Here is a 26,228-nt window from a genome sequence, read left to right as displayed (position 1 = left end):
GTCAATCATTCACTCAGTAAAGTCAGTCAGACAGGCCAAGGATTGGTTACTTTTGTTCAACCAGTTGAGGAGTGTTGTAGGTGTATCAGTATAGAACAAAATTAGTGTGCACAGCTAATTCTTAGTTGTCCTCTGAATGAAATGGGACCTGGCACAGGTTGAGTGAAAAGGTGCAAGGGAATCCTTTAGGGGCTGTAAGTACACTACTTGTAATTTTTTTATGCTTTGTGGCTACATAAGTACATTGGGAAACATTGTGCCAGTGGAATTGTGAGGTTTCACAATAGTATTTAGATAGCCTGTTAGCTGATGTGGGAATGCACAGTTAAATGTAAAAAACGTGTTTGATTCAGAAAACTGTGGTTTGTGTCAGTGTACAGCCAATGTGTATTTAGTTTCCTTATTGTAGTAGCAGCTGATGGAAAGAAAAGGTGTTAAAGTGTGAAATGAAGCTGCAAAGCAAAAAGTACTGGTCTGTCTTTTGAGTAAGCCCCCCCCCACCTCTCCCCCTAACCCCCACCTCCCCAATGCTATTTTGTCACAGATGTTTTGTTATGGTATTTGGTTCAAAGTGTGTTGTGTTGTGGTCCATGTAAATGAGATGTCAGTTACTGACTTACTGTGGAAACAATGTAAGCATTGAGAGATGCGAAGATATGGATATGGTATATGTGTAGTAGCTGCATAGAATTAGCTACTTTTTGGGTAGAATGCTCGTAAAATTAGTTTTTGAGATATTACCTATCTGTTTTGTATATCACTATATGAGGTGGTGACGGCAGATGTGAATTGAACAGATCTACAGGCTGACACTGTCAGTATGTGTTGAGGATTTTTCATGTGTGCACATGGGTGTAACAGCAAGTTACAGTTGGACACATGTTTGACTTGTTAGCAGTTGTGTTTTATTTGTTTTATGTGCCAGTGGTATACTTGTTCAAAGTAGGAAAGCACATTATAATGTTGTTAATGAGCTGGAAAAAAAAAGAGAACACTTACAGTCAGTCCTATGTTTCACATGGTTTGCTGTTTACCAGAGGCATAGGAGTAGTTATGATTTCTATGTAGTACTTGTGTCAGTGGAATGCTGTGGAGACAAAGTGGGGAGTTGTTTGGTCAAATGGAAACACACATTTATCGATGTATGATATTTGCAGGACTTGATAAGCACTGGGAGTTAATATTAGCGAGTCATAACTCATTAGTTAGGTTCACAGTATTGTTTGTCACTGTTGGTGGCAGGTAAGCTAAATGGAGCTTGTTATATGCCTCACATTGATCTCTGTGTGAGAAGAGAGCATATGGCTGGACATGTAGTGAAAGGTACTGATTAGGGTTTTTGGCAGACATGTTGATGATTATCTCAGCATTTCATGTCAGTGATGTCCAGGATGTTTTGAAATTGTTTCTGACGTGGGGTTTGGTTTTATGTGTATGTTTTAGGTGTGCTTAATTTAGGGCTGTGTGCTGCTTACCCATGCTTGCGTTTGCTTAGATTGGCTCATTATTAGTACACTTTTCATAAAAACCAGTCCATGTGGCCCTGCTATTGGTATGAGCTGAGTCTGCATCCTCCCTATTCCTCTACCTGTGAACAGACCGTACTATTTCTCTACCCCTTCTTTACCCTTGTTCCCAGCCTCTAACTTTGAAACACATGCTCCTTGACTGTTGGGATCTGCATGGCGTTAGACACAGACATTATACGGCAGATTCTTTGAAGACTTTGTTTCGCGATGTCCCTCCGTAGACATTGATGGACTTCTTGAAAGAAGTGAACATTTTAAATCTGATTTGAAGGTTTTAAACTCGGGAAGGTTTTGAAGCTTTGAGTGGAAAGCTTAAAGTGGTGACTAATTTTTATTGTACTTTTTTTTATCCTTGACTTGAAGTAGGTGCTAACGTGGCGATAGCCTTGAGATGGCCTTGGTGGTCGGCGAGGCTCTAAGCACCATGATTTGATTTGACCCTTGCTCCCCCTCCCCTTTTTTTACACACCCACCCACCCACACACACACACATATATGTGTATGTGTGTGTGTGTGTGAGGTCATATAGATATATCTGCTACTGGTAACCTGGAGCCCAGTACTACCTGTCACAGGCAGTGTTCCCAATGGGCCTGATTTTTTTAGGGTCACTGTGACCCTTTGACTGGAATTTTTGAGGGTCATTGTCACATTTCTGAGGGTCAACAGGAAAACATACAAAAAATCAGTGAAGACAATTGTACAATGAAAATGAAAAGAAACCCACACCTTCTCCAAACAAGGACATTCGAAATGCTTGAATACAATGAAAACACAGTCAACTACTTATAATGAGCACATAACCATACTCACTACTAATGAACACACAACAGCGTTTGCCTGCATCGGCAAGGGAAGTTACTCTAATACGTTTTTGGCCAGCTCAGTTTCGTCTGCTATGCACTAGCCTAAGCTTAGGCCCACGATGCGTGCTTCGCGGTTTTCCTGGAAGCCGTAAGATGCTTGTTAGTTTCAGGAAAAAGTGTGCGTCACATTGACGCACAGGGTAAAAATTTTGTGCGTCAAAGTTGTAAATCTGTGCGTCATTTACGCACATATGTACGTTTTTGGGAACACTGACAGGGTCGAATTGCTGGCGACTAAACCTGCACCCCCACCAGTCCTCTCAGGAGGATGGTGAGGAGGGTGGCTGGACACCCTGGTGGAAATAAATGACCCATCAAAGGGCGTTAGCTCTGGAGAGCTACCTGCGGCCACCTAGCTAAGGGAGTAAACCCTGACAGAAAATCCAGTGCGGGGCCCCTAAGGCGGTTGGATGGCAAACTTTGTCACTTTCCGGCAGCTCCTGCGGCCGCATTGGTACCAAAATGTAACAGCCTTGCTGTTCCTTTGGATCTATCAGTGAGGTGGAGAGGGGGGACAAGCTGCATGGGCAACAGCCTGTCTTCCATAATACATTGCCCAGGCTTATATCCGTCTGTCCATCCACAAACACCTTGCACCTACAACCTTGAGAGGACACTCCAGCTTCGCGACTAGCACTAGCGTCGGAACAACATGTGAAGCAGCAGTTGCCAGTTATAAGTTAGCACTCAGTTGGCGTAGATCCGACGCCAGGGGTTGCTTTTTACGGTGGGAGGGACCCTCACATCCCACTGGACAGCTACCACCCACCCAAGCTGGCCTTACCGTAAAGTTTGGTCTATAAGCTGCGACTTTTTACCCCAGCTTCAACCTCTGCAGCTTATACAATGATGCGGCTTATTTGAGGATTTTAACGATCCTGGGAGTGTCACGTTCTAGTCTATTCTTAGCTGCCCTTCAACTCACCAAAATCATGATTTCTGTCCATGAATTTTTGGATGAGCTTCAGGATAGTGTGCTAACTGTTCAACTTCATGTTTTATAAATCAAATCCCCACACATTAAAGCCTTCAGATCAGCATTCAGTTCTACTCTGCTCAAGCGTACACCTTCATCATGCCGAAAATGTGACGTAATGCCTATGATGCAGCCTCCAAATTGAAGACGATCGACCTAGCAGATGACAGTGCAAGCGGTGAACCAGCAGTAACCTCCACTTTGTGTTCATGTTCATGAAGTGAAAGCGAGGCTGAAGTTAATGACAAGATGGCAGAGGAAGCTATGCTGGTTCTCTTCAACTCGGACACTGAAGACGAAGATTTCAGTGGATTCAGTGAGCAGGATGATGTTGAATAAATGTGACTATCCCTAAATTATGGATCTTATTTTCATTGTGTTTATTCATTATTTTTTTGTGGCACTAGCAGTATTTTCGCTTCCTTTTCTTTGTGTTGTTCCCGCTTGTGTTTATTTCATAACCTACAGTATTGACAGCTTTTCTGTAGTGTCAGTATGTGTTCCGGTGCTGGTGCGGCTTATGTATGTATGAAGTTAATTTTTTGTCCAAAATTTGGTGGGTGCGGCTTACATAATAGACCGAATTTTATGGTATTTTGCTGCATGTGGCTTGAGTTTATTGTATTCTTACATTCTGTGTACTCGATTCAACTCGGCCCCCTTGAATCGTTCATTTTTCTCTACCTCTAAGTTGATCCTATCTTTCCTTTCTCTGTTAGGGTTCGGATTTTCGCTGGGTGCCTAAGCGCGGTTACCATGCCTCGTATGCCATCCCACAATGGCAGAAATCATGATGCTGGGATCGCGACCCGGCAAGAGACTTTTCCAGGCCTGGAGCTCATGATTCCTCCCGATAGGGACCGCGGCAATGCATCTTTAGACGCTGATCGTGGAGGCGACACTCATACCATTAAAACGGTCATGAAGGGGACTGGGAGGAAAGGGGTACGGGTGTTGCGTCCCAAGGTGTCCCAGCGCGAGGCAGGAAAAAGGGGGAGTGGCAAGTCCTCTTTTGGTGGTGGGGACTCACGGTTAGGCACAAACACCCAAGTGGAGGCTGTGCCTGGCCGTTACCCGGGTCCCCACTCAGAGACGGCCCTCACGGGCCCCATTGCTGTTCCCCCTCCTCCCTCCTCTTCCGACCCCCCTCCCCCACCTCCTTCTGTGGGGGAGAAAGTGTTGGTTCCGGGGGCGGACCTCTGCTTTGCCCACCCCGGGCCAAGCCACCCCAGTCTCCCCACAGGAGGGGATTCGGGGCGTGTGCCCACCTGCTCTGCAGGTCTTCCCGCTATCCGGCTGGTCTCCCCAGCTGGAGGAGGCCCGCACATGTCAGGCGGTTCTGGGCAGTAAGCCTGCTGGTCTTCTGGTGGGACTGACATCTAAGTTGGACCTGACCTCCCTCCGACTTGGCCAGGTTTTTCCCTTCATGGAGGTCAAGGTGCCAGTGACCCTTGGGGTTGGGGTCACAGGATGGCTGGTGCCCACGGGTGGTTTCCCCCATTCTACCTGTACTGGGGCGCATCTATGGTGCACGCTGGGTTGCTGGGAGGACCAGGGCCAACCCCTCGTCCTCTGCTGCCCGGACCCAGCCCAGCACATCTCACAGGGTGACAGACACGGCCCTGACAAGTGGGATCGACTTCTTGTTGGTCAGGTCAAAGCTCCTTGACCAATATTGCCACTTTGTCCACAGATTGGGCCTCTGTCAACCCACAGGTGACCTCCACGGTCACAACGGCCTCCTTGTCAGGACTGACGGCTGCCAAGGGGCCCCGCTTGGCCCAGGGGAGCCTGCAGTTCCCACCTACCCAGCCCTTGGTCCTACAGGGAGATGAGTGGGTGTTTGTCCCCTCACAGCACTCATGGGTCCCTCTTGCATCCAGGGATGCCCTCACTGAGAAGGTGTGGCACCCACCATCCCAAGCATGGTTGGACCTACGGTCCACATGCTCCCCACCCGCTTCAGGCGTCAAGGACGTAACAGCTGCGGCCATGGTCATCCTGCTGGGCTGACCACAGCTCACAGGACGCTCCAGCGGGTACATCCACTTGGGATGGCACCCAGCAAGGGATGGACTGGGAGCAAGAGTGGGAGCCTCTGTCTTTGGAGGAGGACGAACAAGCGGTTGAGCACATTTCGTCCCCATCCCAGGGGGACAGATTGAGCCCATGCCTCCCTAGGGACCAACCTGAACCAAACTTGGACTTAGCCGAGCTCGAACTGACCCTCCCCAATCGGGTCACACATGTCCCTCAGGCTACATTGTTATCCTTGACCCTCCTTAGGCCATGTGACTCTAACTCCAGAACCACCAGATGACTCAAGAGTGCCAGAAATGGCACAGGAATGGCTTGATAAGCCAGCCCACACTGTCAGGGTGCTGCTTCCATCCCTCCTCCTCTTCAGAGGTTAAACACTTTTAGCAATAGGGTCGCCTCTGGTCTCACGGCAGCTTCAGACACAGCTACCAGCCTTCACTTCAATACTGTGCTTGCTTGGCGTGATGCCGTTCTCTGCCTCTCTAACATTCCAGTAGAGGAGAGGGCTGCCCTGCGGTCCATCCCAGCGCAGCAGCACTCCCTCTTCGGCCAGTATGCACCCCATTTTGTCAGCCACAGGGCAGAGACAAACAGGATGGTGGCCTCATATTTAGCCCACACCTCCCAGGTGCACCAGGGTTTGATGCCATTGAAGAGACCGGCCACCAGGGCCCCTCCATATGCCATGCCACCTAGGTCGAAGCAGCGTGCGCAGAATCAGCGGCAGAGGAATAAACCACCTCATGTCTGTCCAAGCTGACCGGCCATGTACAAGGCCAGAAGGCAGCACCCCTAATGACTGGGCCCTGATTCAGCACCGCCAGTCGTCCAGCCCCTCCAAGTAGGAAACTTGTCCCGGCATGCACATCAGTGTCGTGCTCTGGGACTCAACGACTGGATTGTGTCAGTGCTAGAGTCGGGGTACATGCTGCCTTGGACGGAGGACCCCCCCTCTCTAAGATCCACTCCTCCTTATGTGCCCAGCTTGGCGGAGCAGGAGAGCATCTTAGAGACAGAAATATCGCCCCTACTCCTCATAGGGGCGATATCTCAACTCTTGGACCCGGGCCCCGGTTTTTACGACTGGTTGTTCGTGATTCCAAAAGTCTCGGGAGGGTGGAGACCAGTCTTGGACTGGTCTCCCCCTCAACAAATTCTTCCCCAAAATCAAATTTAAGATGGACACACAGGCACAGATTTGGGAGACCATTCAACAGGGCGATTGGGCTACCTCTATTGATCTGAAAAATGCTTATTTTCATATCCTCATCCATCTGGCACTTGAGGTTCTTGTGGAGGGACAAGGTGTTCCAGTTCTCGGCCTCCCATGTGGTCTGTCCCTTGCCCCTTTCCTGTTTACCAAGGTGGTGCGGGAATTGGTCTCCATTGTCTGGTCAGAATCCATTCGTCTCTGTGTGTACCTGGATGACTGGCTCATTCTGGCCCAGTCGCAGGCCCTGTGCTAGAGTCATACGGCCAGACTTCTAGACCATTGCTCCCAACTGGGCTTCCTTACGAACCAGGAGAAATGCAATCTGTCCCCAAGTCAGTCCTTCGACTTCTTCGGGATGAGATTTGACACGCAGTCCATGATAGTCTCTCCGACGCCAGATCGCGAGGGCAGTGGATACTCTTTCTTTACTGGAGCAGTCTGATTGCCTACGCATTTACTCCTTTTCCAGTTCTGTCCAAGGTGATCCGGAAAGCCAGATTGGAACGCCCGCATCTGATTCTCATTGCGCTGAAATGGCCAGCCCAGCCCTGGTATCCGGACCTTCAGTCTCTGACACACGTTCCACCTCTGGAACTTGAAACCCAACCTCATCTGCTGAGGCAGCCTCGTTCGGGGATTCCTCATTCCAATCCTCAACTGCTCCACCTGCACGGGTGGCTGCTGTGCGGTTGGAACTGTCAGCATCACCATTGAAGTCTTCGACCCCTCGGTCGGCCTCTGTGTTGGCGGTGCTTACCCAGGGGGGTGCCTCCTTTGACCTCCTGTCCATAGTCTCCAAAGCAAGGAGGGAGGAAACTGAGACTTTGTATGACTTCTGCTGGAAGAAATGGTTGTGGTGGTGTATGGCTCAGGACGTTCCCCCTACTAACCCTACGAGCATGCAGCTAGCCAACTTTCTGGCTCACTGCTCCTTGGTTCTCAACCTGTCTGCTAGCTCTGTGCGAGGGAACAGGTCTGCCATCTGTACCACAATCAAACAGCTAGGTGGTCCTGCCTTTGAAGCGGATTTCCTGCTCAGAGAGGTGGCTAGGGGCGCCTCTCTGAAGGAATCTAGAAATCCCAGAAGAATGCCCCTGTGGGACTTGTTCCTGGTGCTGGATTTCATTTGAAAACGACCCTTCCAGCCATTGGGGACTATTCCTTTCGACTTACCCTCAAGACCACTTTCCTTCTGTTGCTGGCCACATACTGTTGTAGAATTTGAGATTCATGGTCTTAGTAGAATGCCACAAGATCTGGCCTCCACAGAGATGGTCCCATCACTCTCCGTTTCCTTCCAGAGTTCCTGGCTAAGAACCAAGACCCCGAGGTCCCTTCCCCCTCTCTGAGGGTCAGACCTTTGTCTGATATTCTTGCCCAAGATGATGAGGATAGGCATCTCTGCCCTGTTCGGTGTCTCAAATACTATTGGGATAGGTCTCGCCATAGGTGTTCTTCTCAAAGACGTCTTCTCATCTCCCTCAATGAGAATTACAAGAAAGACATCGCTGCAGGCACCATTTCCTGCTGGGTTTCCCAAGTCATTCGTACAGCCTACTCTCATTCTCACCGGGATATCAGCTGTCTTAAACCCAGAGCACACGAAGTGCGGGCCATAGTTACTTTGGCTGCTTTCCAGCACTCAGTGCCACTGCAGCATGTCTTGGAGGCAGCCTTCTGGCAGTCTGAGAATCACCTCATCAACTTCTACCTTAGGGATTTCCGTATGACCAGGGCTGACGGTTCCAAGGGGATTTCCTTTGTCGCGGCTAACACTGCTGTCTAGGTTACAAGGGCTCCCCATACGAACCAGTAGTTTGACATGGTACAGTTTATGACACCAAAAGGAGGAGTTTGTATTATATTCCATGTTTGGTGATACATATACTTACCATGTCAAACTCGATTGCCCGCCCGTCTGTCCCCGCGTGTCTGCTGCGCTTCTCATGGGGCATTTTTCTCGATGGCCACGGATTGATTCAGCATTTGTAGCTTTTTGAGGTGTTTGATTGGCTAAGAGCGGACCGGGCAAGAAGGGTTGTCTTTTCACTGTTAGCCGCGCGAAATTTGGCCAAGCAGAGCAAACCGATAGGCCTAGTTTGCATCAGTTTGACATGGTAAGTATATGTATCACCAAACATGGAGTATAATACAAACTCCTCCTGTTCCTTCAAAATATCTTGTTCATTATGTATATCAACAGTGTAAAAAAAAAATTCTGAATAAAGGTAAAGTACATCTTCCTGGAAGAGTTTATTATTTGTCCTCCAGCTGGTTATGCTATCGGGCTGTATTCCAACCACTGGACATTATTTCAACATTGTGTTTTTCCATTAAAGATCAGATGACTGATCGCAGCATGTTTTTCAATCATATTCTGAAAGATGAAGAACCTCCTTGGTGTGTGCCGTGCAACCAGCCTCTTAAGTGTCAGATGTCTTATCAGCTGTGATGATCATCATGTTGTCAGGCACAACCATTTTACAGTTAATTATCCCCACTCATCCTTTCCCAGTTCCTGGGGGAAATCAATGTTTTTGACTTGATTTGAATTTTATTTGGTCTTCAGACACCAGCTGGTGATGTGATCATTTTACTTGTGTTTAGTATTTTTAACTTGGTTTGAGTTTTATGTGGATTGAGTGAGACGTGAGTGAATTGATTCTTTCAATGTTGTTTTCACCCTTTCGCTGCCAGGGAAATAAGATTTAAGTGAAACCTATTGGCCAGGGTGTTTTTTTTCCACAAAAACAAGTATATATTTTCAAAAAGATTTGTGGGTTTTGTTATTGAATAGAGACCTATATAAGAAAATATATTTTCTGAAAGGTAATTGAATAAAGAATACAAAATATATGTTTTCCAATTTTGTATTTTTCCAAAGACATGTGATTGTTTTAAAATTAGTGTTTGTTTATTGTAAGATATTCAACCTGTTTATTACAAACATAAGTCTGATCATTTGCACACTCATAATGATATTTTCTGGACAAATGGGTTATAACTGTTATACAAATTTTACTAGAATAACCACCACAACAAAAAAGAGACATATGCTTGATTCAGTGTCATTGCTCCAAGTGATAGCAACATATAAATGATAATAATAATAATAATGGTATTTATGTAGTGCTGAATCTTGTGCAGAGACAAATCAAAGCTTGAGCAAGATGCCACCATTGTGCTGAGTATGCAATAGGTCAGCCAAAAGACAGCCAGTAACCCAACCAAATAGTTCAAATAAAGACTGCCTTATGATGTAGAGTGAGTTTCTAGCTACCAGTTGAATCAAGAAAGATTCACCAAGCTAATTAGACTGTTATGACGTAGCTGGAGTTTCTAGCTACCAGTTGATGTGGAAAGATTCCCCAGGCTAAAGGTACCAGTGTTGTTGTCAAAGAACTCAATACAAACCAGGGAAAAGTAAGAATATTTCAATGATGAGTTACCTCGTCACTGTGCCAGCGAAGTGTGTATGGCTATGCCGAGTTATCACGACACACAAGCAGCCTAAGGGTTAAGTTAACCTTTTAACATTATTTTGTGTTCTGTATGATGATCAGCCCTGAAATGGCCCATTTATGATCTGCTGGGCTATAAGCAACATGATTTGATTTGAGCCCAGATATGGTGCTGTGTGGTTGGTTTGGTTTGAAGTGAGACATAATTGAATTGCCTTTTTTGCAGATGAACTACTTTAAGGGCACCATGTCAAGTGTGAGCCTGTCTGACATTTTGGAGGTTCGTGGGGGACCTCTCAGAGAGAGGGAGGTGTGGGCCTTGCTCTGTCAGAGTGCTGCAGCTATACAAGATTTCTTCATTAAAGGTGATTTGTGACATTTGCATTTTTGGGTATTGAGGAAGGGGGAGGAGATCTGCTTTGAAGCTCACAGGTGGTGATTTGTGTTATCAAGCTGCTTTGGTTTTCTGTCATTGTGTCAGTATGTTTATATATATATATATATATATATATATATATATATATATTGTATATTGAGGTAAATCTTATTGTACACTGACAAGTCTCAATTTTTGACTCAGTTGTGTAAACAAATTGAGTTTATGTTTTAACCCGGTGTTCAGTTGTCTGTGTGTGTGTGTCTGTCAGTGTGTCCATGGTCTGGTGATACTTTGTCTGCCATTACCAAATTTGGCTTAAACATTGTATGAAAAAAAATATTCAGTCATACCAGTAACAGGTTGTAAGTCTCCCAAATTAAGCCATATTTCTGAATCATTAACGGTTTATTTCATTGAGATTTATCCAAAATCCAAAAATTCTATTTTTTACATTCGTAAAATTGTTAAAGTTATAGCAAGTTCAACAAAAGAAACGTAATACTTAAAACCACACAGTAGTTCTTTCTCTCTCACAAACTCTTCAACTTCTCCTCCTCCACCCCCAGTCACCGTTGTTCTTCCCCCTCCTCCAATCCTGCTCAACTTAAGTACCCCACACACGGGACCAGTTCCTTACCATCTCTCGCAGCCCCTACCTGTACTCCTGACAGCATTTTAAAAGTCAAAATCCACCAATAATACCACTTTCAGTTAACTCCTTAAAAATGTTGTACACATTTTTCCCTATCAAAGAATTTTCGTTTAAATGAGAGAACCATTTAACACGCCTGAATACATGTATTAAAATTTTTAACCATAATTGTAATACATGCACACCTGCCTACACACCACTCACACACATGTGCACACACAAGCACACATCCATGCACGCACGCATGCACGCACACACTGTGTCAGAGATGAACAGAGAGCAACCAGATGAGTACGGAAATGGCACTGAAGGAACTTGTGAAGCACGCACGCGCGCGCACACACACACACACACACACACACATTCACACACATTTCATAGAAACACAGTGAAAAGATACCTAGCCAAGTCTGCCAAGATCTAGCCAATCAAACACTGTGAATGGCCACATAAGATGACTCGGTCCTTTTGACCAGGCTGTCAGTGCTATCATGTCAGGTTTTCTGCTCTGTCTCTTCTAATGCTTTTTTTTATACTCTTTTAAGAATGTTTGTTTGGCCTGTTTTATTGCATGTGGCTTGTTTTATAACCTTTGTGTCATCTCTGACGTCAATTCGATTCTGCCCCCATTACTACATTCTTTCTCAATCAGTCTCATCTTTCACTTTGGCCTCGGCAACTCCCTGGGTAAACTTGTGTAGTTCAGTATGCCTCATGTGCCACCCTGTGATGGTTGGAACCATGAGGCTGGGTTAGAGCTTTGTCAGGAGGCTGTCCCAGCCCAGGGCCCATGGTTTATCCAGCTTTGGACCACAGCAATGCCTCTTTGGACGTGGATTGCATAGGCGGTGCTTGACTCAACATCAGTTGTGAAGGGGACCGAGGGGAAACGTGTTGAACAAGTTGTCCCAGTGATATGGGGGATTCCTGAGGAGAAACAACTCCATCGTGAATAGTGTTGACATGGGTTGAGACATTATCTCAGTCAGTATGCTGACAATCCACCTCCCTTGGTTAGGGGGGAAAGGGGGGAAGCCTTGACCTGGGTGGGGGGGGGGGGGGGGGGGGGGGGGGGGGGGCATCTCTCTCCTTTGCCCACCTCGGGCCAAGTCACCCCGGTATTGTTGCTCTTGGGTATAATGGAATCCATGGCACCCATCATCCCCCTCGACAGGGTTCACAAGCGCCCTCTTCAGAGGGCACTGAGGCAATGCTGGTCCCAGAGGACTCAGTCATGTGACATTCAGATTTGTCTGGGAGAGTGGTTCCTTAAGGCGACATCCAAATGGCTCCTCTCCCCTCTGGCACAGAGGGTGGCTATAGCCTCCCCACCCCCCCCCACTTCTGTGCTCTTCACAGATGCCTCCTCAGTGGGATGGGTAGCTCACATGAACTCAATCCATGTAGCGGGGACTTGGAACCCAGAGGAGTGCCTGTGGCACATCAGTGCTCTGGAACTTGAGGCAGTTCGCAGGGCTCTCCTTTACTTCTCTGGGGAGAACATGACAGAAGTGTGTTATGTGAACAGGGGGTGTTGGGGTGAAGCACACTCTGCTGACTGAGGCTTTCCTTTTTTTTTTGTTTTTGTTTTTTGAACAGACCTGAATCAATTAATTCATTTGCAGTGAAAAATGATGTAGGCCAACGCAGGCCAAGTACAAGAGAACGTTCCCATTCTCATGTTTTGAATGTGCTGTGCTTGTGCTGTTGTTTGTTTCAAAGAATGATAACACATTAACAAAATGTAACACTCGAAAAAATGCAGGACACACATTTTCATGCACACTATTCAATTCCCATTGGATATTAGGCCACTTTGGACTTGTCTGACATTTACATGTAAAATAAACACGATGAAAGTGCATCATTATTTTTATTTTTTATTTATTTTTTTTTTCCCCCCGGACTTTCTTGGGTCGACCACCGTTTTATTTTGTACATGAATTCATCATAACAATTCAGAGTAGATGGAAAAGAAAGGGGGAAAAAACAAAGAAAGAAAAAAAATGAATACAGTGTACACTAACAATAACATCGTCATCATAAGTCATTATACTTATAATATATTGTTCTATCAATTTGGTCAAGGTGGACACATTTTCATCATGTGTAACAGTGCAGTTTTATAACATATAATAGCATCAGCATAGAGTTATGGACACTTTGCTTCGCTAACGTAATGTGAAAAGAACACAACCCACACATAGGATATCTTATGTATGAACACATTTCCTCTAGTTTTCTATACGTGACTATATAAAACACCCATTACACAGTCATGTTAAACATTATTACTGCAGACACATAAGTGCACATGAATACACACATGCATATATTATTTACATACTCGCATACTTACACATTCACGTACATCTGTTCAAGTTTTTAAAAATATATATATATCATTGAGCCTTCATTATTATTGTGCATTTTGATCTTTCATAATATTTTGTTATGGGTTACTGTTTTCAAGAAGTTTTATATATGGACACCATTTTCTCATAGATACAACACTTAACATTTCCGTTGAATGCATATATCTTTCTACTTTATAACTATTTCTTAAATCATTCAAAAAGTGCTCTATACATGGTTTAATCTTATTTATTCTGCATTTATAAACAAAATATTTTGCAACAAGAATAATATAGTTGAAAGTTTCATCTATTTTTGTAATTTCATCATTTCCAAATAGAACTAATTCTATGTTTAACTTAACGTTTGAGCAAGACGTTCTCTAATTCCTTCCAAAACAATTGAGAGAACTTGCAAAACCATAGATAATGTTGTACTGAATCTATTTCATTTTTACAGAAATTGCACTTGTCACTGTTTGTAATACCCATTTTCATCAGAATTTTGTTTGTAACTAAAATGTTGTGACGAATTCTAATTTGAAACCACTTTAATTTTATCTCTTTTACTTTTCTTATTTGCTTCATGGTGGTTACCCAATTAACGATGATATCTAATTTTTGCTCCCACTTAACAAAAGAACTTATATTGTAAATAAAGAGTGGTTCAAGAAGTATATCATAATATATTTGCGAGCCTTTCATAGTAGAGGATATTAAGTGTAGTGCTTTCGATTGTTCATTACAGGTTTTATCACTTAGATAAATATTATGTGTAATTAACTTTTTATCGAATGTATCAATCCCATATACACTAAATAATTTACATTAATATTATATTTTTCTGTAAAGCATGTGTAACTAAGGAAGCACCCATTCTCATCAACAACATCTCTAACCAGATATATATTCTTATTTGTCCAACATTTGTAGTGGATTGTATTGTTACCAACTCTAAATTTGTCGTTATAAAAGAGGGGCTCTGCAAGTACCTCGTGTGGCTTTTTTAATTCTGTTTGTTTCGTAAAATTTGTGTATGCCTGAAAAACATCTTTCCAAAATTGGTTACATTCGATAGTCAGAAACTTTTTTGACCCATAAAGATGTAGTGAGTTAATTTCTTGGCATTTTATAAGTAAGATTCTCTTCCACTTTGGTGTTCCTGTGTATAATTTCCTTATCCATGTTATCTTAAGAGCATGTATAAACTTTTTTATGTCTGGTATACCTATTCCTCCATTTGCAACATTATGTATTAAGTATTTTCTTTTAATTTTATCAGGCTTTTTATCCCATACGAATTCATAGCATAGTCTCTGTAATTCTTTTATTTCTTTGTCTGGAGGGTTTGGAAGAAGAATCCATAAGTATATTAGCTTTGAAAGTATGAGAGATTTGAGAATAGCAATTCTACCGAGGGGTGTGCATATACGTTTTGACCAAATCTTGAATAATTTTTTTGCTTCTATTAATTTGTCCCTTGTGTTCACTTCAGTTATTTTTGATAGATCGTTTAAAAACCATATACCTAAAATCTTGAATTTGGGGGGGTTCCATTTCATATTCTTTTCTGGGAGATACTTCCTTTTCAAATTTCTCATATACCCTAACCAAACATTTAGCGTTTTATCATAATTTAACTTCAGACCTGAAAATTCTTCAAATCTAGTGTTTCGAATAATTTCTCATACGATTCTTTATCTCCCTCTAACGTAAATGTTGTGTCGTTAGCAAACTGACAGATTTTAAATTCGGTGTTCAATATGCTAATGCCTTTAATACCCTCATCTTCCCTTATCTTGCATGCCAGAATCTCAGAGCACAATACAAAGAGGTATGGCGAAATCGGGTCTCCCTGGCGGCACCCCCTTTGTACTCTGAAACTCTGGGATACCTTACCATTTACTATGACATATGACTTTATATTTCTATAAAAAGTGCTTACCCATTTACATATATCTTCTCCAAATCCAAAAGCGTTTAAGACCTTGTTCATATATACCCAGTTTACCGAATCAAATGCCTTTTCAAAGTCTATTGAAACTAGTAAGCCTGAAATGTCTTCTTTTTCTAAGTAATGCATGATGTCATATAGTATTCTTAAGTTATCACCAATGTATCTACCTGGAATGAAACCTGTCTGATCTTCATTTATTAACTTAGGCAGGACTGACTTCATTCTACTAGCTAGCTATGCATGCTGATCCTGTCTTATAAATAACGTTTAACAAAGATATAGGCCTCCAGTTTTTTAAGTATTCCCTTGGTTTATCCCCTTTTGGCAGGCATGTAATTAATCCTTCTTTCTGTGTTGTTGACATTTCTCCACTTATAAATCCTTCATTCAGTGATCTCACAACAAAGTCACTAATGTCCTTCCAAAAAAATTGAAAAAATTTACAGTCATTCCATCTGTACCTGGACTCTTGTCGTTTTGCATTCGTCTGATAGCATCTGTGGCTTCTTGTCTTGTAATTAATCCTTCTAGTTGTTTTGATTCTGTCTCATCAAGTCTGGGTAAGTTGTTTACATAATCACTAATATCTAAATCTTTTACATTCTGTTCTTTGTATAGGTCTTCATAATAATGTCTTGTCGCCTTTAGTATTTCATCTGTTTCTGTCAGTATATTACCTTGATCTGTAAATAACTTTAACATGTGTTTGCTGATAAAGTGATGTTTTTCAAGATTACAAAAATATTTACTTACTTTTTCACCCTGAGATGCCCATCTTGCTTTAGATCTTAAAGCTATCCCTTCCATTTTCAATTTCCTTAACTGTATGAGCTCTTCCGTCTTCTCCTGCAATTCTCTAATTATATTATACGACCGAACTTCCTTTTCGAGTCGTCGTATTTCCTCTTCTAACATTTCCTCTTTTTTTATTTGTTGCTTTTTCTTTCTTATTCCAAAAGTTATAGTTTTTGCTCTTATCTCCATTATCAACACATCTAAAAAGAGCTGGCTGCTTATAGTAAACTGAATTTCATCATTCGGGATATTACATATACTTTCTCGTGTGTAAGGTAATACTGCATACTGTTCCTTTATTTTCTCTATTGTTTCTTTCACTAACTTAATATAATCACTGTCTCTAAGTAAAGATGAGTTAAATTTCCAAAAAGGTTTTCTTTTGGGTTCTGTATTAAATACTAAGTCAACTTTGACTAAAGAGTGGTCACTTCTATAACTGTACAAAATATCAGCGTCTTTAACATCAGTAACCAGGTTATCTGAGATCAAGAAGAAGTCAAGACGGCTTTGTTGTAAGGGAGTTGGTCTCCTCCAAGTGTATCTTAAGACTTCAGTATTGAGTTCCCTCCATATATCTACTAACTGTAAGTCATCTATCATCTTTAAAACTCTTTCTTGTGCTCCCCGATTATTCACATGCTTATAATTGTGGTAGTCTACGTTGGGATTCATTACTAAATTCCAATCCCCTCCCATTATGACGTTAGAAATTTCTTGCTCTTCAACTTTTTTCTGAATTTCTTCAAAAAATATAGGGTCATCTCTGTTAGGGCCATAAAGGTTTACCAATAGAATTTCAATATCAAATATGTTTAAGACCAAAATGATATAATTACCATGAGTATCTGTAATGGTTTTTTAAATTTTGAACTGAAAGTTGTTATTCAGCAAGATAGCTACTCCTCGTGACCTAGAATTATTAGATGAAAAAACACATTAATAACCCCATTCAGCCCTTATTTGTCTCTCCATCTTTTTTGTAAATTGTGTATCTTGTAAAAAATAGACTAAATATTGTTTTTGCCTTAAGTATTGTAAAACATCTTTCCTTTTTTGAAAAGCACCTAGCCCCTGGCAGTTTAAGGATGATATTTTTAGACTATTCATGAGTGAATTGTATATTGGACCACACATATTGCACCATTAATATTTCAGAAACAAAGTTTTCCACCTGTACCATTTTTTCTAATCTAAGAAATGAAAAAAGAACAAGAACGATAATAAATTCCTTGTTCTTTACAAACTGAAGCATCAGACACTCAAATATTTGGCGAAAGTCAAATGAAATATATGAAAAAGAAAGAAACAAGACAAAATATTTTCCGTTCACACAAAAATACACATACATTGGCAAAGAAGAAAAACAAACAAGTAAACAAAAACAAACAAAAAACCCCCCAAAAACAGACACCTGTTTTCCTCTGACCATCCTTGGCGATCAGGGAACACAACATCGCACAACTTTTGATTTCACGAAACTCCTTCCCATTCTCGTGGAAAGTATTTTTTACAAGTTGTGTGTGTGTGTGTGTGTGTGTGTGTGCGCGCGTGTATGTAAGTCAACGCGCGTGTGTGTACAAAACTTGTAAAAATCGTGCGAGCGATTTTGTCTTCTCTTTTTCTCTCTCTTTTCAGATTTTTTTTTTTTTTAACAAATTAGCAAAACTCAAAACAACTAAGACAATATTCACATAACATTCGTGCCAGTATGCTCTGATTTTTTAACTCACTCGGAGATCCCGAACCATCAAGGGAACCTGGAGCACGTGCAACACAACCTTACTCACTTCGCCTGCAGTCACCTTTGTGTACAAGTTCGCGCGAACGTGTGTGTGTGTGTGTGTGTGTGTACGTGTGTGTGTACGTGTGAGTGAGTGTGTGTGAGTGTGTGTGTATGCGTGCGTGTAGCGGGAACGAAAACATACATAATCAGCTAAGCATATATCTCAAGAGCATGAGCAAAGGCAGGCCACACCTGCGACCCGACCTGCTCCAAGATTCACAACACCCAAGCACAACCATCACAAATCGAATAGGTCATGCACAGTGATTCACAACACAAAAGACTGACTCATCGCAAAAAGCCAAACTCAACCCGACACACAAATCGGACAGGCGAAAAAAAGCACGATTTCAGTTAACTTCAAAAAGCAGTCTCTCAATAAGGAGAGCAAAAGAAAAAAAATTAATATTCACGAGAGACAATAATAGATAATGTCTGAATATGAAACCGTGTGTATGTATGTGGAGCGGGGGTGTGCATGTGCGTGCGTGCATGCGTGTGTGGGCGCATGTGTGGGCGTGGGTATGTGTGTGTGTACTGGTGGGAAGATGGGTGAAGTGTTTTGAGAGGGGAACGAGTAGACACATTTCTTTTTGCCATTCGTGACTTCCGTTGTAACAGAAACAACCCTGTGTGTGTGTGTGTGTGTGTGTGTGTGTGTGTGTGTGTGTGTGTGTGTGTTTCAGACTCTTCGTGTGCGCAAAGGATTATGTTGAGTTATTTACTCAAAGCAAAAAAATATAATACTAATAATGACAATAATAGATAACTAGAAAAAAACAACGCACATTTTTAGCACTTGAACCTGTCAAAAAACAATGCACACTTTTAACATGTGAACCAGCCAATCGATCAATCAACCGTTCAGTGTGTAAATCGACAGGCTGATACCCATAAAGGCAAAGTAACAAGATGCATGGCATAATTCCAACCATAGGCGTACAATTTCAAATGTATTATAATTTCCATACATAATTAGCATGTTGTTGGGGGCGGGGGTGGGGGGAGGGGAGAAAAAAAGCAAAAAAAAGAAAGAAAAGAAGAGACAATATACGTGTTCCATTTGGCAACAACAGCTGTCAAGACTAAAAATAAATAAATAAATAAATAAAATAAATAAAATAAATAAACAAAATAAGAAATAATACTAAGGATAAGAAATGAAAAAAACAAATCATAATAATAAACAACTAAAAAGTATGAATGAATTGCCGTGATCAAAACAGCGACATACACAATGAAGATTCAAAAAGGGCTTTGATTCATGAATCGTTAAAGAACATAGTTACAACGTTTGCTGACTTTGAACGTCTGAATTTGAAAGTGTGTGTGTGTGTGCGCGCGCGCGTGTGTGCGCGTTTGCGTGCGCGTGTTTGTGTGAGCATGCGCATGTGTGTGTTGGTGGGCTGATGGGTGAGTAGGTGTTTTGGTTTGCCTTCTGTCCAAGAATGTGTACGGACGTATGATTGTGTGTATATCCATTTTTCACAAACACATTTGTTGGTGCCATGACAAGGGCATTGTGCTCCCAGCGAGACAAATAACGTGCAATGCCAACATTTTGGCCAGTGCAGGTCCACAGAGTGGATCCAAGACAAAGACATCCTTCAGGGGGTGTAGGATTTTGTGGTTTTGACCAGTGGTGGACCTCTTTGCCACAAAGTTAAACAAGAGACTCCTGATTTATGTCTCACCGATCTCAGATCTGGAAACTGGGGCTGTGGATGCTGTGTCTCTAGACTGGAGCAACCTGATTTCCTACATGTTTCCTTCCTTTCCAGTCCTGTCCCAGGTGGTCTGGAAGGCCAGATTGAAAAACCTCCAGTTCATTCTTATTGTGCCCAAATGGCTGGTCCAGCCTTGGTACCTGGACCTCCTGTTCTGTCTGACATGTCCCTCCTCTGGAACTTGAAGTCAGATGACATCTGCTGGGACAGCCTGCTCGGGTCCCTCATTTGAACCCTCAGTTGCTTCACGCACACACATACATACGAAAACACACAAACACGTGCACGCATGCGCGTGCGCACGCACATACATATGAGCACACACACACACACACACACACACATACATTTGTACACATACATGCATATGTGTACACGTACATATGTATGCACAAGTAGTCAAGAAATACACAAATAGTGAAGAACACCATGGGCACAGGAGTATATATACTATTTGGATGGACAAAAAGTTACCACTGAGGGAAGAGGTGAATTTTTAGGCCAGATTTGAAAGAGGTGACAGTGTCAGAGGTTATCAGGAAGTCTGTTCCACGTCTTTTGGGGATTGAAAAGAATAATCTGTGTCTGTAGGTCTTTGTTCCTGACGTGATGTATCCTGAGAAGTCGAGTATCAGAGGAAGACGGAGAATAGATATGGAGGAGTTCAGAAAGATAATCTGGGCCAAACCCACTGACTGCAGAAAAAGTCAGTGGATAACATGTAGTATTTTCGATAGATGGCAGGCAACCAGTGGAGAGACTGAAGGAGAGGAGAAACTTGGTAAGATTTAGAGCTCTGCAAATGAGTCTAGTTGTGTTATTCTGAATTACTTCAAGTCTTAACAGATGTTTGGGAGGGCCAGCCAAAAGAGAATTGTGGTAATCCAATCTTGAGGGAAAAAAGTCCTCGCAAGTGTTTTGGTTGCATCAGTGGAGACAGTGGCTATCATGTGTTAAGTATGCATATATATATTTGTATATGTGTGGGTGGGGGTTGGGGTTGGGGATATGGGCGTATGTGTGTGTGCTTGTATAAGTAAGTGTGCGCGTGCGCGTGGGCGTGTGTCTGTGTGTGTGTGTGTGCCATGGAAGCTGCGATACATAGCCTAGGAATGAGTGTGTGGAGGAGGTGGGGGGGCGTAGGAGGAGTGCAGGGTAATTTGGGAGATGGTGTGTGTGTGTGTGTGTGTCGGGGCTCATGTACATTTATGTGTATTTGTTTGCGCTTTAATATCTATTTTCTTCTTTCTTCTTCCTCGTTCGCCTCCTGTTAGATGAGCAGCTCGGTGTCCTCGATGAAGGCTGCCGTCCATCGCAGCTCCTCCAGGGTGCCGTACAGCTTGGCTTACACTGCTGTTGGTGTTGGCCAGTACTTCCTCCTGGATGCTGCATGCGTTGTACAGTCTTGAAGCATGTGGTCGGTTGTCATTGGTCCCTCACCACAAGGGCACTCTCCACTCTGTCCAATGCCAAAGTTTGTGTGCATGGGGTGGAGCAGGTGGTTTTGTCCAGTTCTCAGGTGGAAGATCTTGACCTGTTTCCGTCGTTCCAGCAAATGGTATCTGTCTTCTGGGTTATATTTGGGGTGCTGGAGGTGCCACTTTATTCCTTGCTGTGCCTTGATGATTGTCTTGATTTCATCATATGACACCAGTTTGTTGGCCTGCTCCCTCTGTGCACCGTCTTTTGCCATAATGTCCGCTTTTTCGTTGCCTCTGATGCCACAGTGTGCTGGTACCCATTGTATCACCACTTTCTCCACTCTGGCACTCAGGGCAGCAAGGGCTGAAGTGAGATGGTTCTGTTCTTTGCAGCGGGAATTCTTGAGGCCTTGGAGCATGGAGAGAGCGTCTGAGAACACCACCACCTGCCCTGTTGTTCTTGTGGAGTTCTGCAAGACTGTTGTGGCTGCCTCACAGAGGGCTTTTTGCTCAGCTTGGAAGTTGGTGGAGTATTTTCCTGTTGGGATTGCAATTTCTTCATCTCCGTCTTTGTATCAGAGGAATATTCCAGCTCCACCATCCCTCGTTGCTTCTGTGGCAGAGCCATTTGTAAAGACATGGGTCCAGTCTTCCTGGGGGTACTGGTTGCAGATGTACCCCTTGGCCAGGGCCTTCCTTTGGGTGTCTGACTGTGTTCCTCTCTTCTCCACTCCAGGAATGCTGGTGACGACTGTTGGGAACACCCGCCTCTTCCAAGATGGGTGGGTGACATTTGCCAGGATAGGCTTTGCCTCGTGCTCCATCAAAACTGGGGTTTGTCTTTCAATGCATCTTGACTAGTGGATGAAGCTGCCTCTTTTCAGCCAGCTCTTGGTGGGTCTGCTCATTCTGTTGTTCATTGGAAGGTTTTCAAGGCGTTTGAATTTTGCTGCCTGGATGAGGATCTTTGTGTCCCTTCTGTCCTCCAATGACTGTAGCCCAGTGGTCTCCTCCATCTTCAGGATTGGGTTGGATCTCATGGCGCCAGTTATGACACACTGAGCTTGGTTCTGTATCTTGTTGAGATGGTCGAGGTTAGACTTTGCAGCTGATGCCCATGCTGATGTCCCGTACTCAACAACAGGTCGGACTCTCCCCGTATAGAGTCTCTTTAGGATATGTTCATCAGCCCCCCAGTCCATCCCTGTAAGTTTCTTCATGATTGCCAGTCGCAGCTTGGACCTGCTACAGCATCTGGTGATCTGCTGTTTCCAAGTGAGCCTGCGGTCAAAGGTCACTCCCAGGTAGGTAGGTGTGGGTTCCTCTGCAAGCCTTTGGTTGTTCAGTGTCAACTTTGCCTCTTGCTTCTTGCTGGATAGGCTGAAGACTGTGTAGGTTGTTTTGCTTGAGTTGACAGAGACAAGCCATTCCTTGGTCCAGTTGCTGATCTTGTTGAGAGCGCAGTCTGGAGGCGTTCCTGTGCTGTAGTGGTGTACTCTTCAGAGTACCAGGTCATCTGCGTAGATCGCTCCTCTGACCCCTCTTGGCAGTTCTCTGACGATGTCATCTATGAAGATGAGGAACAGCGTTGGCGAAAGGACTCCTCCTTGTGGTACTCCCTGTCTCAACACCTTCTTCTTGCTCTTCTGGCCCTGAATCTTGACTCAGGCTTGGCGGTTGTGTAGGTACTGGCTGATCCAGGTGTACATCCTCCCACACATACCACATCGCCGTAGTTTGAGCCTGAGTCTGTCCTTCCAGACTTTGTCGAACGCCTTCTCCATGTCAATCCAGACAGCAAGTGTACTTCTTTTCTTGGAATGTGTCCTCAATGCTTTGAGTGATGAATGTTATCTGGTCTTCTGTTGATCTGTGTTGGCGGAAGCCTGCCTGTTCAGGGCTCAGCAGCTGATACTTCTCAAGTTGCCAGACAAGCCTAGTGTTGACAAGTCTCACCATCAGGTTTCCTAAGCAGCTTGTAAGGCTGATGGGTCTGTAGCTGTCAGCCTTCGACTTGTCCTTTCCCTTTTTGTGAATGGGGATCATGTCTGCTTCCCTCCAACACTGTGGTACTGATCCTATCTTCCAGCTGGAGTTGAAGATTGTTAGAAGGACTGCCTTGCTCTTCATCCCAAGATGCAGAATTATTTCATTTGTGATTCCGTCTGGTCCAGGTGACTTCTTCAGGTTGAAGCTCTGCAACGCTTCCTCCAGCTCTTTGTGAAAGCTGTGGTCATGACTTCCTCTTGGGACTCTTTCTTATGAAGTTCACCTTGGGCCCTGTGCACTGCAGCTCTATGTTCAGGAGGGATTTCCAGATTGCTGATGTTTTCATAGACGTCTATGAAGTGTCTGCTGCTTTCTTTCCAGAGAGGTAATTTCCATTTGGTGTCATATACTATACCATGTCAAACTGATGCAAACTAGGCCTATCGGTTTACTCTGCTTGGCCAAATTTCACGTGGCTAACAGTGAAAAGATGACCTGTCTTGCCCGGTTCGCTCTTAGCCAATCAAATGCCTCTAAAAGTTATCAGCGCTGAATCATTCCTTTGGCCAAGGCTGTCCACGCCATCTTGTCAGGTTTATGCTCTGTCTCGTCTTACGCTTTTTTTGCTATTAAGCGTATTCATTTGGCCTGATTTTGCTGCATGCAGCTTGTGTTTATTGTATTCTTACATTCTGTGTACTCGATTTGACTGGGCCCCCTCAAATCGTTTGTTTTTCTCTGCCTCTAAGTTGATCCTGTCTTTCCTTTCTCTGTTGGGGATCGGATTTTCGCTGGATGCCTAAGCGCAGGTACCATGCCTCGTATGCCATCCCATGACGGCAGGAATCATGATGCTGGGATCGAGACCCGGCAAGAGACTCTCCCAGGCCTGGAGCTCATGATTCCTCCTGATAGGGACCACAGCGATGCGTCTTTAGATGCTGATCGCGGAGGCGACACTCATACCAGTAAAATGGTCATGAAGGGGACCGGGGGGGAAAGGGGTACGAGTGTTGCGTCCCAAGGTGTCCCAGCGCGAGGCAGTGAAAAGGGGGAGTGGCAAGTCCTCTTCTTGGTGGTGGGGACTCAAGGCTAGGCGTGAACTCCCAAGTGGAGGCCACCCCCGGCCGTTACCCAGGTCCCCACTTGGAGACAGGCCCTCAGGGGCCCCATTGCTGTTCCCCCTCCTCTGCCGACCCCCCTCCCCCACCTCCTTCTAGGGGGGAGAAAATTTTGGTTCCGGAGGGAGGGGGGGACCTCTACTTCGCCCACCCTGGACCAAGCCACCCCAGTCTCCCCGCGGGAGGGGATTTGGGGTGTGTGGCTACCTGCTCTCAAGGTCTTCCCGCTATCCGGCCGGTCTCCCCTGCTGGGGGAGGCCCGTGCATGTCAGGTGGTTCTGGGCAGTCAGCCCGCTCATCTTGTGGTGGGACTGACACCCAAGTCGGACCTGACCTCCCTCCGACTTGGCCAGGTTTTTCTTCATGGAGGTCAAGGCGCTAGTGACCCTTGGGGTTGGGGTTACAGGATGGCTGGTGCCCAGGGGTGTTACCCCCATTCTACCCGTACTGGGGCGCACGTATGGTGCACGCTGGGTTGCCGGGAGGACCAGGGGCCAACCCCTTGTCTGCTCCCCACCGGACCCAATCCAGCACATCTCACAGGGTGACACACACAGCTCTGACAAGTGGGATCGACTTCTTGTCAGTCAGGTTGAGCTCCTCGACCAGTATTGCCACTCAGTCCACAAATTGGGCCTCTGTCAACCCACAGGTGACCTCCACAGTCACAATGGCCTCCTTGTCAGGACTGACCGCTCCCAAGGGGCCTGGGGGAGCCTGCAGTTCCCACCTACCCAGCCCTCGGTCCTACAGGGAGATGAATGGGTGTTTGTCCCCTCACAGCATGCACTCATGGGTCCCTCTTGCATCCAGGGATGCCCTTACTGAGAAGGTGTGGCACCCACCATCCCAAGCATGGTTGGACCTATGGTCCACACGCTCCCCACCCGCTTCAGGCGTCAAGGACATAACAGCTGCGGCCATGGTCCTTGCTCAGGATCGTCCCAGCTCATCATGCTGGGCTGACCACAGCTCAAAGGACGCCCCAGCGGGTACATCCACTTGGGATGGCACCCAGCAGGGGATGGACTGCGAACAATAGTGGGAGCCCCTGTCTTCGGATGAGGACGAACAAGCGGATGAGCACTCTTCACCCCCATCCCAGGGGGACATCTGCCCAACTTTACACCATCTCAAGCTCTCAGACGCTCTGATCACAGAGAAGAAAGCAGTTGCTAATTTGCTAGCCTCCACAATTGAACTGAACTCTAGATATGCCAACAAATCTGCTCTGTTTCTCAAAACCAAAAACCTGAAAGAAAAAACACCCTGCAACTTCTCTTCTGGCAACACAGAGAGCTACAACCTTTCCTTCACTATGAATGAATTAAAATCTGCCCTTCAGACCTCCTGGATTCCTCTCCCGGAATAGAGGTTCATTATAAACTTTTAAAACATCTTCCCGAAACCTGTCTGGACACCCTGCTCAAAGTTTACAACCACATCTAGATCACAGGCTTTTTTCCTCCCTCCTGGCGGAAAGCCCTCATAATCCCAGTGCCAAAACCAGGAAAAGACCCCTCGAACCCCTCCAACTACCGCCCAGTAGCATTGAACAGCTGCATCTGCAGACTGATGGAGAAGATGGTCAACGGTAGACTGATGTGGAAACTAGAGAAAGAACAGTGCGGTTTCTGCAAGCATTGATCTACCGTTGACCATCTGGTTCGTCTGGAAACCACAGTAAGGAATGCCTTTGTCGTCAAACAGCATGTGGTGGTCATATTTTTTGACATAGAGAAAGCTTATGATACCACCTGGAAATTTGGAATCCTCTCAGACCTGCACAAGCTCGGCTTCCGAGGACACCTGCCCCAGTTTATCCACAACTTCTTGCAAGACAGACAATTCCAGGTGAGGGTCGGCACCACCCTGTCCGACATTCACAAGCAGGAGCTGGGTGTTCTGCAAGGGAGCATTCTGTCGCTGGCTCTCTTCAGCATCAAAATAAATGACATCGTC

The 26,228-nt window shown here is 44.6% G+C and overlaps 1 protein-coding gene across 20 annotated transcripts in view; it reads left to right on the top strand.

The window, feature by feature from the left end:
• LOC143282461 (tyrosine-protein phosphatase non-receptor type 13-like) overlaps positions 1–26,228 on the top strand; it is a 590,260-nt gene that overhangs the window by 8,925 nt on the left and 555,107 nt on the right. For all 20 annotated transcript variants that reach the window (XM_076588135.1, XM_076588121.1, XM_076588127.1 and 17 more), the window contains exon 2: positions 10,312–10,450. In XM_076588135.1, the coding sequence (XP_076444250.1) occupies positions 10,312–10,450 (139 nt within the window). The remainder of the gene's footprint in view (positions 1–10,311; positions 10,451–26,228) is intronic.

The sequence above is a fragment of the Babylonia areolata genome, chromosome 1, assembly GCF_041734735.1.
Source record: "Babylonia areolata isolate BAREFJ2019XMU chromosome 1, ASM4173473v1, whole genome shotgun sequence".
Lineage (NCBI taxonomy): Eukaryota > Metazoa > Mollusca > Gastropoda > Neogastropoda > Buccinidae > Babylonia > Babylonia areolata.
This window is presented reverse-complemented; position numbering and strand designations above follow the sequence as displayed.